Below are 13,957 nucleotides of genomic sequence, written 5' to 3'. Positions count from 1 at the left end.
TAGATTAAAAATATTACACCTGAGGGACACAAGACGATTAAAGCATAGCACTAGGCTATATTACAAGTCAGATCTGTGGAGAGATACTCCTATTTACAGAAGGAATTATTGTATTTTTGAGCAATAGAAACACCGTGAATGAATAAATCCAAGATGGAAATGTTTAAAGTCACACCATGGAACATTCCAGGTAATGCAATAACATCTCCATGGAAACAAGTTTCAGTTTTTAAGTGGCCATGACCATTTCCATTTGCATGTATTACTCTTGAAGTTAAAATATATTCAAATACAAAATCTTTTTATTCAAGTTATTTGAACTGAAGAACATTGCTTGGATGTCATAGTGTGAGTTTATAATAATATTAGAATGTGTAAACAGCAGCCTCTGGTTAGATGGACATTCTTCAGCAGATTCTTTGTTGTTAATGAAGTGAAAAGTAGTAAAACGAGACACAAGACTCGTCCTAATTGTGTTGTTGTCCATAAAGTGTGAGCTGCTGCTCTTTCATGTTCAACAAAGACACTTTTTATCATAATTACGGTTCATACAAGTTCTGGAGAAGAGCCAGAGGAGCAGCCCAGGCCAAAGCTGCACACGCTGGGTAAACGCTCCCACATGTACCCCCATCTCCCCCTGCCCCACCTCCCCCTCCCACATGCCCCCACTCTCCCATATGTGCCCCTGCCCTCCTTCCCACATGTACCCCATCTCCTCCCCCTGTGTCCCCCCGTCTGCCCTGGGACTGGAACAGGGCTTTTCCACCTCACAGCACACACAAGGATTTTAGGTTTTTACGACTACAATTACTACTACTACTACTACTACTACTACTACTACTACTACTACTACTACTACTACTACTTTTACTGCTGCTGCTACTACTGCTTCTACTACAGTTACTGTTTCTTCCTCTACTGCTGTTACTGCTGCTGCTGCTATTACTACTACCACTACTACTACTACTACTATTACAATTACTACTATCACTACTACTTCTACTACTACTACTTTTACTGCTGCTGCTGCTGCTATTACTACTGCTGCTGCTACTGCTGCTACTGCTGCTACTACTGCTACTACTACTACTACTACTACTACTACTTCTACTACTACTACTACTTCTACTACTACTGCTGCTTCTACTACTACTACTACTACTACTACTACTACTACTACTACTACTACTACTACTACTACTACTACTATTACAATTACTACTATCACTACTACTTCTACTACTACTATTTTTACTGCTGCTCCTGCTGCTATTACTACTACTACTACTGCTACTGCTGCTGCTACTACTACTACTACTACTACTACTACTACTACTACTACTACTACTACTACTACTTTTACTGCTGCTGCTGCTGCTATTACTACTACTGCTGCTACTGCTGCTACTGCTGCTACTACTGCTACTACTACTACTACTACTACTACTACTACTTCTACTACTACTACTGCTGCTGCTACTACTACTACTACTACTACTACTACTACTACTACTACTACTACTACTGCTACTACTACTACTACTACTACCACTACTACTACTACTACTATTACAATTACTACTATCACTACTACTTCTACTACTACTATTTTTACTGCTGCTCCTGCTGCTATTACTACTACTACTACTGCTACTGCTGCTGCTACTACTACTACTACTACTACTACTACTACTACTACTACTACTACTACTACTACTACTACTACTACTACTACTACCACTACTACTACTACTGCTGCTGCTGCTAATACTACCGTTACTACTGCTTCCTCTACTACTGCTACTGCTACTACTCCTCCTACTACTACTACTTTTACTGCTGCTGCTGCTATTACTACTACTGCTACTGCTGTTGCTGCTGCTGCTACTACTACTTTTACTGATATTGCTACTGCTACTGCTACTACTACTATTACTACTACTACTACTGCAACTACTACTTCTTCTACTGCTACTATAACTATTTCTACTAGTAGTACAATGATCCATCAAATACAGTGTACAATATCCATCTCAATTATCCATCTCATCTAATCTCTAAACACATTTGGGCCTGGGTATTTCTTGGATGGGAGATCTCTGTGAATACTGAGTGGAAACTGTAGTTGTGTCCTTAGGCAAGACACTTCACCCACATTCCCACATTGTGCACTGTATAAAATATACTTGAGTGTCCAGAAAAGTGCTATATAAATCAGATACATTATTATAATTTAGTACCGGGCTACTTCTGCAGACTTTCACTTGTTTCCCATGCATTACTAAACGTTATACAGAATATGACTTTATCCAAAAGTAGTTAAAGTTATGAGTAATTCAGGACTTTCTCAGTTCCATTACCCAGTTCTAAAATGGCCGCACTTCCCTTGAGAAAGCCTCAGATGTCGGTTCACACCCAAAGACACGAGACACATAAACTTATAAAAGTGCATTCATTAGTTTCATGTTTTGGACTCTTTCTCCGTCTTATGTTCAGACTGTGGTGGCAACATTTGTATTTTTAGTCTTTATTTATTCTCCAGCTTCACTGACCTCATCTTTATTATTATGGAGTTGTTTTTGTTCTGTTTCTTCTCTATTAAAAATATATGAGGATCCATGTCCAAGTAAACACATGGCTCAGAGGGAGGAAGCTAATATTGCAGTAACTTATTCTCAACACACAGCAGCACAGACTTTTATCACAACTATCTATAGAGAACCTTTTTGTTTTAGCTTCTGTATTGACGGTCCCGTGACAGTAGCTAACATTCTAGTAACATGGAATTTCAACACCTGGAGCGCACTTCTCACTTGGACACAAGCGATAAATTAAAGTACGAGGTAAAATGAAACAGGTTCAACATTTCAGAGCCATATTGAATTCCAGATGATCTGTTTACTCCCCTAAAACAATAGCTGCATTGCCAGATTTATAATATGTAGACATTTACAACGACTTAATCAACTTCTCCTCTCAGTGCATTTCACCATGTTTGAAGACTTACAAGAGTCTAGACTAGACGTACGGAAGCCGAGAGGGGTCACAACAAACGCAAACACCGCAACAAATACAAATGCGACAACACAACAAAAAGCCACAACAAACCAAAAAAGCCACAACGGAAATGACCGCAGGACTCTATTTTAATGCAAACGCTGCAATAAATACAAACACCACAACACAAACACAAATGCCGCAACACATTAAAAAGCCACAACACATTAAAAAGCCATAACACAGCAAAAAGCCACAACAGAAGTGACCGACGGACCGATCAAGCGGCAAGTGAAGAAGAAGAACTACAACGTGAAACAAATAATGATAAAACAATAAATTACTTTTACTTACGTTTCCAACTTCTTTACTTTTCATGTTGTAGTTCTTCTTCTTCACTTGCAGCTTAATCGGTCCGTCGGAAAATAGAATCCCGCGGTCACTTCCGTTGTGGATTTTTAATGTGTTATGGCTTTTTGATGTGTTGGGGCTTTTTGATGTGTTGCAGCATTTGCATTTGTGTTGTGGCGTTTGTATTTGTTGCGGCGTTTGCGTTTGTTGTGACCCCTCTCGACTTCCGTATAGACGCCTACAAATATCTGACCTCAGGGTGGGTTTATGGCCCCCTGGTGCGGTATCTTCCCACAAAGAAAATATCTTTGATAACCACAAAGATAACTGATTTCTTCTTACATCATGTTAGCTAGAATAACCTTGTAACATGTTCATTCGATTGTAACTGATGATGACTGACCTCTGACAAGTGCTCACTACAAAGCCTGCAGGGTTTTGACGGCTGCTACAACTGACCTCCTTTAGTCGGATTGTCTTAGCCAGGCTGCTACCACCCAGTGCATCTGCTAAATTTAATTTCCTTTACAAGAACCCTGGAATATGGGCACCAGCCAATCAGCAAAGAGCCAGACATTCTGTGTTGTCAATGATTCCTGAGATCGACGGAACAAAGAGAATGTTTTGGTGAATTTTATCAAGGCGAAAGATGTTATTGTCCTTCTTCCTACAGGATTTGGGAAAAGCTTAATATCCCAGTTAGCCCCGTTAGTGGTACATTACATATGTCACGACCAAATAGCAGCGATTGGTTAAATTAAAAAAAAGTACCCGCCTACTGCCGAGCGAGCGAATTCTAACACTGTGAGGTCAGACGGTTTCTACTAAGTGAAACCGTCTGATGAATCAGGCTTGGCTTGTCTGTGGTCAGGTCATGAATTCTCTGATTTATGACAGCTCCACTTGTCTCATCTGTCAGCTTCAACCAGAATCCGACACAAATGAACCCCTGTGTCTTTATTTCTGTGGGCAACACTTTTCCGGGATGTGTCTTAATGTGAAGGACTCGAAAATGTGCCAACTTTACAATGGCGGTCTACTGGCAGTCTGGCTCACCGGACCACCGGAGTGGATCAGGGCAAGGCCTTGACATCACATGCAGGTTCTCTATACCTCCCATCCATAGACTGTATAGACGTGGACTAAGGCTACGTTCAGACTGCAGGGCTTAACGCTCAATTCCAATTTTTTGTGAAATCCGATGTCTTTGCGAGGTCGTTCACATTTCCAAATAAATGTGACTTGTATGTGATCCCCTGTGTGAACAGTAAACAGCCTGAAAGTGTCCCACATGTGCACTGGAGACACGACGACGTCAACCGCAGCGAGCGTGCTCTGTGTTTACGGAAGTTGTCCAAACATGGACGAGAGCATTGAACGCATCTGGAGATTTTAACGTTTATCTCGTAGTGTTCGGCTCTAGTCAAATGAAGCTCACAGAGGCAAGCAGTTACAGAGCAAATTTGGAGTTCCGGGATCATGTAGAGCCGGTTAATACGAACAATTTAAGACCATAAATGAGGAGCCTGACAGCAGTAGTTACAGACAGAGAAGTTTTTTTCTATACAAAGTGCATTGGAGTCATAGTCCATGGAGCCAGAAGCACGCCCATACTCACTTCCATTTGTAATGCTGCGGCTAACAGTTTATGCTCTGTCTGTTTATATACACAGTCTATGTGGCCATAAAACTCCTAAAGTCTTTATTTTGTTTTGAAACACCTGCAGAATTGATGTATTACTCACAGCAAGAAGGTCCCACGTTTGTCTTTAAAACAGTTGTAGGCGTCATGTAAAACTTGTATTTCCATAGATTCTTCTTCCACCTGTCCCAGCTCCAAGTCAACCATGAGACCTCAACATTTTATCATCACTTTTATTTGGACTTTTATGTTAGAGTTCACATATTTTTCCACTATTCTCTCCGTGCCTTCAAAGTTCAGCACGGGCGCGTTTCATTCAGTGTACTTTGATGCTGCAGACAAAAGGAGCCAAAGGAAAAGTGAACAGGCTCAAATGATGCTGAGGGGAAGGGGAGGTTAGGCAGAACAGTCGCAAATCTTTGATGTATTGAAATGGAGGCAGTCCGTTTCAATACATCACAGCAGGGAGTCACAGGTTTGAATCCCATGTTATGGCTTTTCTGTGTGGAACCAAATATGGCAGAAGACCTTCCAGAAGAAATACAGTGAGGGAATGAACACAATCGACTGTTGGATTGTGGGAAATGAAGTGTTTTTCCTGTATCCATAGAGACGGTGAAAGAGGTTATGGACATTTGAGATGCTACACTAACCTGATTCATCAGCCGGTTTCACTTCGTAGAAACCTCGCAGCATTAGGATTCGTTCTCTCGACGGTAGGTGAGTACCTTTTATCATTTAACCAGTCGCTGGTGTTTGGTCATGACGTATGTAATGCGCCGCTAACAGGGATATTAAGCTTTTCCCAAATCCCGTAGGAAGAAGGACAATAACGTCTTTCCCTTTGATAAAATTCACCAAACATTCTCTTTGTTCCGGTTTTAAATCCTCGATCTCGGGAATCGTTGCCAACACAGAATGTCTGGCTCTTCACTGATTGGCTGGTGCCCAAACTCACACTTCTGGGGTTTTTGCAAACCGTCTAGTGTATTCTGATTCCTGACCTAGTCACTGGAGAGAAATGAAATTGAGTGGAGGCACTAGGGGGCACCAGCCTGACTAGCTTTTCACCGTGTGTGGCTGCAAATGTGGCAGCAGACCTTCAGAGGAAACACTTTGAGGGATCAGTCCATTTCATCACCAACCCAAACACCAGAGTGGACTAAGAGTGAGGTCTTTCCTGTTGTGTTCTCCTGGCGCCCCCTGCAGGCTGCTGTGATGCTGCAGGACACAGAGGAGGGAGGGACACTTGTGGCTCTTCCATACGATCTGCTCACCCTCCCTGATCAGTTCTCCTGTTAAACTGATCAGAGACCTTTGACTGAGACTCGAACACTGAGACTCACAGTGGAAATATTGCTGCTGCAAAACTTGAATTATCCTTCAGAAACAGTAAAGTAAAGTAATAAAGTGTGGCTGAGTTAACCAATTTCTCCCAATATAGTCAGTACTCCAGCTAGGTAATCCTGACCCAACATCTTTAGACTTAAATCCTGACCGGCTGCTCCAGTGAACTGAAGAGGATAGAGAAGAGTATGGTTACTTCAAGATAAAGTCAAGTAGAAGTACAAATTTCAATAAATAACTCAAGTAAGAGTAAAAAGTATCTGGGGAAACTCTTGTTTTCGGGATATAATATCTAATTTTAAATTTGAAGTTAATGTAACGCACAAAAGAGCAATAAATAAGTTACAAAATCTGGTATTTTCAAAGGACAGACATAAAAATTAGACAAATCATATCTGCAATACAAATGTTCCAATCATTTCATATTGTCCACATAAAACTTTTGTCACTTACTCACAGTGTGAAGAGGAACAACAACCAAAACTTTTGCTCTAGTCACTTCTTCAAAAAGTACATGTAACTTAGTACTACCCACGTCTGCCAGTGAAAGATGGATCAAATACAGAGAACACATTTCCAGAATGAATAACGTGAACCTCAAATTTAGTCAATTCTATCCCTCTCTCTCCTTTTCTCCCCCTTTCTTCTTTCTCTTCTCTGATCCCCGTCCCTCTCCTCTCCTCTCACTCCTCCCCCTCGTGCTCATGTCCCCCTCTCCCCTCCCTGTCCCCTCCCTCTCTCCTCTCCTCTGATCTGGCGGTGCGTTCCTCAGACTTCCTCACACTTCATGATGGATTATCAGAGAGCTCTCGTTCCTCTGCTGCTGTGCTCGTGCCTCTTCACAGGTGAGTCCGAAATCACAGAAGACTTTCACTAACTCATCAGTGTACGTATGAAAAGTGTAGCAGGTGCTGTGAAATTGTGTTGTTTTGTGAAGTTAGAGATAATACTGCGTTGGAGAAGTGATAGTCACAGTCACAGGTGTCGTCACGCTCTGTTGAATATATGCATGTTTCCTTTAACCCTTTTGATTTTGTTCGTTTAAGGAGCTCATATTACACTTTTTTCTGATCTATGATATAATGTAGTTTTCTCATCACAAACAGACCTGGAGTTGTGTTTTGTTTCATTCACACATATTTTACACACAAATCCTGCACATTTAGGCTGAGTTCTTCTCTCAAACTGAAAACTGTTCCACCTTGTGATGTCATGTGGTAATACAGAAAGTGCTCCACCATGTTTTTGAACTCCACACACCTTCATTCACCAGTCATTTGGATAATTTCAGATCTGGAATTGCCAATCTCATCTGAACTAAAAGAAACTGTTAATATGAAAACTAACACTACATGACATCATGTGAAAAATCTCTCAGTTGTCCAGATAGAATCCATGCCAAAGGAGAAATTCAATTTGTCAACTGGACAAACGTTTATTTGCAAATAAATTTTGTCCAGTCAACAAATTGAATTTCTCCTGAGAATGAAACAAAACACAACTCCAGGTGTGTTTATGAGGAGGGAACATGCATAAAAGTGTATCAGCTCATTCACTCATTTGAATTTTACAATCAGAAAAGGATCTAAATACAAAATGCCATTTTAGACAACTGCATGATTCTAAAAGAAGTGGATACTGTCTGCAATTGTGTCCTTGGGCAAGACACTTTGCCAATCCTGCATTTGTATTATTGTGGTTATAGTGGTTTGAGTGAGTGATGGTGCAAACTGGCAGCCACATTTCAGCCCAGGGCAGGTGTGACCAGTGCCTGAACAGACAGATTGTGGAGGAGTGGAGGAATGACTGAATGTTGGTGGAGGGTTTTCTCTTTGCCTTTTCCTGTGCCTTGTTTTGCTGTCATTCTTTCTGTAGGATCCTTCCTCACTGTAAATGAAAACATGAGAGCAAAACTTGTATTTTTAGAGTAGAAAAACATGAATTACATTTTCAGGAAGAGTCAAGATAATTATAACAACAACACAACTGAAATGCAGTTATGAAAGGCAGGCATAGTGGCTGAGAGCTCATAATCCCTGGGTCTGTGTGGAGTTTGCATGTTCTGCCTGTGTCTGGGTGGGTTTCCTCTGGGGACAATAGATCATCCACCAGATAAGTAGTTCTGACCAAGATTAGCAATAAGAGCACAGATGAAGGGTCCCGGGTGCAGGACCACACCCACTGAGGAGAGGCTGCAGTGATATTGAAGGACGGGTCAAATGCAGAGGACAAATTTCACTACGGGGACAATAAATGGTACCTTAAAGGTGCATTGTTACTTCTGTGCTGGAGGGTCTGTCACCTGCTTGTCTCTGTGGAAATGTTATTCCTGTTAATAGAATTTTCCACAGTATGGCATTAAACATCTCTATCAACACAAGCAAGGGGCACCACTAGGTCAAGTTATAGGTCAGGTCTGTGGAAAGGCGATCCTGCTCACAGTAAGAATGGATGTTTTTCGAACTCCCATACATGAGGAAATGCAAGCTAGATTTGTATAACACTAGAATGTGGAAAACTGCATCTTTAAACAAATAAATCCATATAGAATGTCAGTTGTGTTTCATATAGAGAGTATTGTTTGCACATTAGTTGTTGAGCTGCAGTAGTTTTAAAGGCTCTCAGAGCAGAGCCAGCTCTCCTGCAGAGCTCGGAGCGCTGGAGCCACTCACACATGTTTAAGTCCAACAGTAGCCCCTCGCAGCTCACATAAACAAATACATAAATACTGTTCAAATCCATGTGTGACGTGTTCAAGGACCCCAGAGCGATCAGGACTCCACATGTGCTGCATTTAAGGACCCTCGAGGGAGTAGGAAACATGTGTGCCGAGCAGAGATCAGCCAGAACCATCACTGTTTGTTGATGCAGTGAAATGACTGGACGCCTCCTGCTGCTAAAGACAGGAACAGTTTAAAAAATAAAAGCACACGTGGACTTTAAAGTGCACAAACTGGATTTTCAAAATAAAACACTATTCTTTTATTAGCTTTGGCATTAATTAGTCCAGTTGTAAAGCATCTGTGGCAAGTATGTATTTGTTTGCATATTGATTTTGACATGAGCTTCCTGACACCACCCATCAGTAAAAGAGTTTTGCTTTAAGAACCAGGGAATAGTATTTGTCAAGTTGTATTTGGGTCTGGTCAAGTGCTAATGGAGGGAAACAGGGGCAGATTTTTGACATTCAAATGTCTCTTATTCAGAAACTAGAGGGACTATTGAAATAAGTAAAGTATCAGAATGTAGGAAAGAGTTACACTCCAACAGGGTCAAGTTAAACCTGTGATATTCTTTCAAGTTGTTGACAAAAAATTTAAAAACTCATGTCGGTAACGGAGGGAATGAAATATGCAGCACTTTTTGGGCAATAAATCCAAACAGTGATAACTCTTGGTTCTCACTTCCATATCCTTAACAAACTGGTTTGAATATTTGCTTCATATAGTTTTCTACCATATGGTACAAGATTAGGTTGAAAAACCTCTTTTGAGTCATGAGATTTTTTATGAAGAAAGGTCATGGTAACAGAGGGAAAAGTAACGGAGGGAAAATTGTACAAACAAGTAGAAGGTGCAGGATTTTACATCATTTGTCAGTTTTTTCTTCTGAATACTTTAATATTACTTCAAAATGAAAGGAAACTATTTCTATAAAATATGTCAGTCCTTCCAAGAACATTTTTATCATTTTAAATACTTTTTTTTTTTTTTTTTTTTTTAATCCTGTACCTTCATCAACAGTTCAAAGATGGAATAACACAAGATATGATGAAATACATCCATTTATTGACATGATTTGCAGGTCTTTGAAATTTGGGAAATAATTTTTGTTCCATGTTTCATACATGGTCTGTTTAAAACATATGGAACTTTAGAACCAAAAATGGTACAGAAAAAAGGTCAACAGTTTCATAAACTAGAGTACATATGTATCTGTTCAATACATTTTTATATCAGATGCATTAACTTGAATTTTTGGCCTTGTGTTTACTTCTGCTTGACCAGGCCCATTTATGAGGATTCATTTTATAAGTGAACCACTAGAGTACTCTCAGTCAGTCCAAAAGTTTAATAAACCTCAAATCTTAATATTTAAGAAAGTAAAAGTGAAGTTTTGGTAGCTCAGTTAGTCGAGCAGAGTGTTTGTCCGCTGATCTGAAGGTTAGTGCTTCAAATACCAACACAGACGTCATCTGGGCATTCCAGGGAGGATAATGGGTTCCTGGTAGCTTCATGTTTCATTCTTCTCAAATCTTTTTCAGTTCATTTGCATCTTTTTTCTTAACATATTTCTTGAGACACTGTTGACCATTTGCAACAAAACCTTTGATGCATCTGTGATCATGCCCCAATATCTTTGCTATTTCAATAGTGCTGCATCCCTCTGAAAGACTTTTTCCAATTTTTGACTTTACAGCTCCCTTTTTGTCAATTTTTCTGAGGAAAAGAAGCTGCCTAATAATTCTGCACACCTTGATACAGAGTGTCGATCGCTCTAGGCCACACCCGCCCTCATTAAATAAATACACATCATACACATTTGCTTAAACCCAAGAAGAATTCAAGTTTATACCGCTTGGAGTTGGAGAATACACAACATACCCAGCTGCATAATAATTGTGCACACAGTGTAGTGATTACAGTAGTAAAGTATTGGTAGATCATAGACTTAGGTACAGTTTCCTCCAAGGACACATCCACTGCTTTCATCTGCTGGAATTATTGGAATTACAGCTCCAGCTTGTGGGTCGGTGGATCTGACTGCTCCACCAACGATGTCTTTATGTTGAGAGCGGGATTCAAACCAGCAGAAAAAATATATTTTTCAATGAATTTTTGACTAAACCACTCAGAATGAAATAAATGTCAGACCGATGTTAGAAGTCGCACTGACTCCAAAGACGTGAAGAACATCTGCACAGAGGCAAACAGCAGGCTCACCCCTCACCAGAAATGTTACACAGTGCATCTTTAATCATACATGACAGGATATTTCAGCTCCATTTTAGGCAAACCACCAACTGACATCATCAATATTCCCTGGGATGTTAACTGTAAGCACTGCTCTGTCTGCGGCTTTATTAGACTTGAATCTGAGCTTTGACACAATCTGACAAGAAAGAGCTGGTTTAGTTTGAACTCCAACAGATGAGCTGATGTGTATTATTAAACATGTCCCTCTCAAATAACATTACAGTCACAAGGTAGTATTTCCAGACAGTTTTTTCAATCAGTCACTCGCATCTTTTTGTTGAAACACAAATCTCTAAACAGGATCATGAACACTCGGTCTCATCTTAGGCTCCTGAAAATGTGCACTTTGATCCTATTTTGTATTTTTCCTTGAGTTTTCAGACCATCTCAAAACTTTTTTGACACCGGTTGCTAATGTGTGCATGGCATCTCCATGGTAACTCCTGAACATTCTGTCAATAGGCGAGTTTCAGCTGACGTCATTGTTATTAAAAGCCCGTGTTGCATGCTGGGAAATATTTTGGTGGGAGGCAAGAAACAGGATAGTGGTCAAACACAGTGCGTAACCTCGCGTATTTATCCCCGATAATGGTCAATTCCTGCTGCATTATCGGATGCACAAATAGAAGCAGGGAAGAAGGAAAATGTCTTTTTCGTATTCTGAGTGAAAAGAACCACTAACGGTGAATTAAACGACTTTCAAACATTCACAGAGCAAACGTAGAAGATCCTAACAAACCGTGGACTCCAACAAGTTCAACAACACATCGAGACTCTTGGAGGTTTTCATCTTTTCTGCTGTGAATGGCCCAGGAGTTTCCACCAAGTCATTGTGGATATCACCCAAGTGAATATTTGTCCAGGTAGTTGGTGATTCTGACCAGAAATGTGGTTTGGTCCAACCTTTTGTCGGGGTTGAAAAGGGTGATTTGTCGTCCGTCGATGCTTATGACCAATTTCTGGTCAAATGGTCTTGGGTCCTCTGCCGTTAGAGTGGATAAATAACCGGGATCAATACCCTTTACGTGCTTTCTCGCTCCGTCCGTCATGTTGAATTAATGTTTCTTGCCGCCGACCAAAATAATTCCCAGGATTCAACGCGCGCTTTTGTCAACAATTAAACTCGCCTATAGACATACATGTAGAACCCCTCCAGCCTGAAGTTACTGCAAAGTATCAGTACTTTCTGAGAATCCTCATTATACACTACAATACACCAATACACTGTTTGTATGATTTTTGGCAGTGTTTGCTAATGTGTCTCCATGGTAACTGCTGAACATTCTGCCAATACACATACATGTACAACACCTCCAGCTTGATGTCACTGCAAAGTATCTATTTGTTCTGTATTTAACATTAGTTAATACAGTTTGAGCTTTTATACAGTAATGACTCAAATCCAAACTGTAATTGTGCGCAGCTCTTCCCGTCACCCATATCCGCCTCCAAATCAGAACCAGCACATCTGATCACTGTCTGCTGAACGAGAATAAAGCCACGTTCACAGAAAAACCCAAGGATTCCATTCATTTGTACCATGTTTTTCATCACTTATCTTTTTCTAAAAATACTCACAGAATTACCAGACTCTGGAATAATGTTCATGTTGTCTCTTGAATGAAGCCTGATGAGTTTCTTACATGTGTCGTGGCACAAGGGCAGAAGAAAATGGGCTCCATTTATGCTCACTTGCAATCATAAATGCCCCGTGCATGGAAGAAGCTCTGGACACCGCACACCACGCAAACAGAGCCTGCTAAATATCCATTTTAATATCAATTTGGAATCATGAAATAATTTAAACTGATGTCTTTTGGATACATTGGGGAATGAATAAACAAGGATCATACTCATATCATATTCATGGATGGAACATGGGTCTGGTCAAGCAGTAACGGAGGGAAACAGGGGCAGATTTTTGACATTCAAATGTCTCTTATTCAGAAACTAGAGGGACTATTGAAATAAGTAAAGTATCAGAATGTAGGAAAGAGTTACACTCCAACAGGGTCAAGTTAAACCTGTGATATTCTTTCAAGTTGTTAACAAAAAATTTAAAAACTCATGTTGGTAATGGAGGGAATGAAATATGCAGCACTTTTTGGGCAATAAATCCAAACAGTGATAACTCTTGGTTCTCACTTCCATATCCTTAACAAACTGGTTTAAATATTTGCTTCATATAGTTTTCTACCATATGGTACAAGATTAGGTTGAAAAACCTCTTACTTTTTGACTCATGAGATTTTTTATTAAGAAAGGTCATGGTAACGGAGGGAAAAGTAACGGAGGGAAAATTGTGCAAACAAGTAGAAGGTGCAGGATTTTACATCATTTTGTCAACTTTTTTCTTCCGAATACTTTAATATTACTTCAAAATGAAAGGAAACTATTTCTATAAAATATGTCAGTCCTTCCAAGCAAATTTTTATCATTTTAAATACTTTTTTTTTTTTTTTTTTTGAAAAATCCTGTCCCTTCATCAACAGTTCAAAGATGGAATAACACAAGATATGATGAAATACATCCATTTATTGACATGATTTGCAGGTCTTTGAAATTTGGGAAATAATTTTTGTTCCATGTTTCATACATGGTCTGTTTAAAACATATGGAACTTTAGAACCAAAAATAGTACAGA

The 13,957-nt window shown here is 39.9% G+C and overlaps 1 protein-coding gene across 1 annotated transcript in view; it reads left to right on the top strand.

Moving 5' to 3' along the window:
• Positions 1–7,089: 7,089 nt before the first annotated feature.
• Positions 7,090–13,957, top strand: part of itga11b (integrin, alpha 11b) — an 84,888-nt gene continuing 78,020 nt past the window's right edge. The window contains 1 exon segment of the mRNA XM_055155961.1: positions 7,090–7,182. Coding sequence (XP_055011936.1) covers positions 7,125–7,182 — 58 coding nt within the window. The 5' untranslated portion in view covers positions 7,090–7,124.

The sequence above is a fragment of the Boleophthalmus pectinirostris genome, unplaced genomic scaffold (genome assembly GCF_026225935.1).
Source record: "Boleophthalmus pectinirostris isolate CB_2022bp ecotype Guang Dong unplaced genomic scaffold, ASM2622593v1 HiC_scaffold_2, whole genome shotgun sequence".
NCBI lineage: Eukaryota > Metazoa > Chordata > Actinopteri > Gobiiformes > Gobiidae > Boleophthalmus > Boleophthalmus pectinirostris.
The sequence above is the reverse complement of the archived record's forward strand: the minus strand, read 5'-3'. Positions and strand labels throughout refer to the sequence as shown.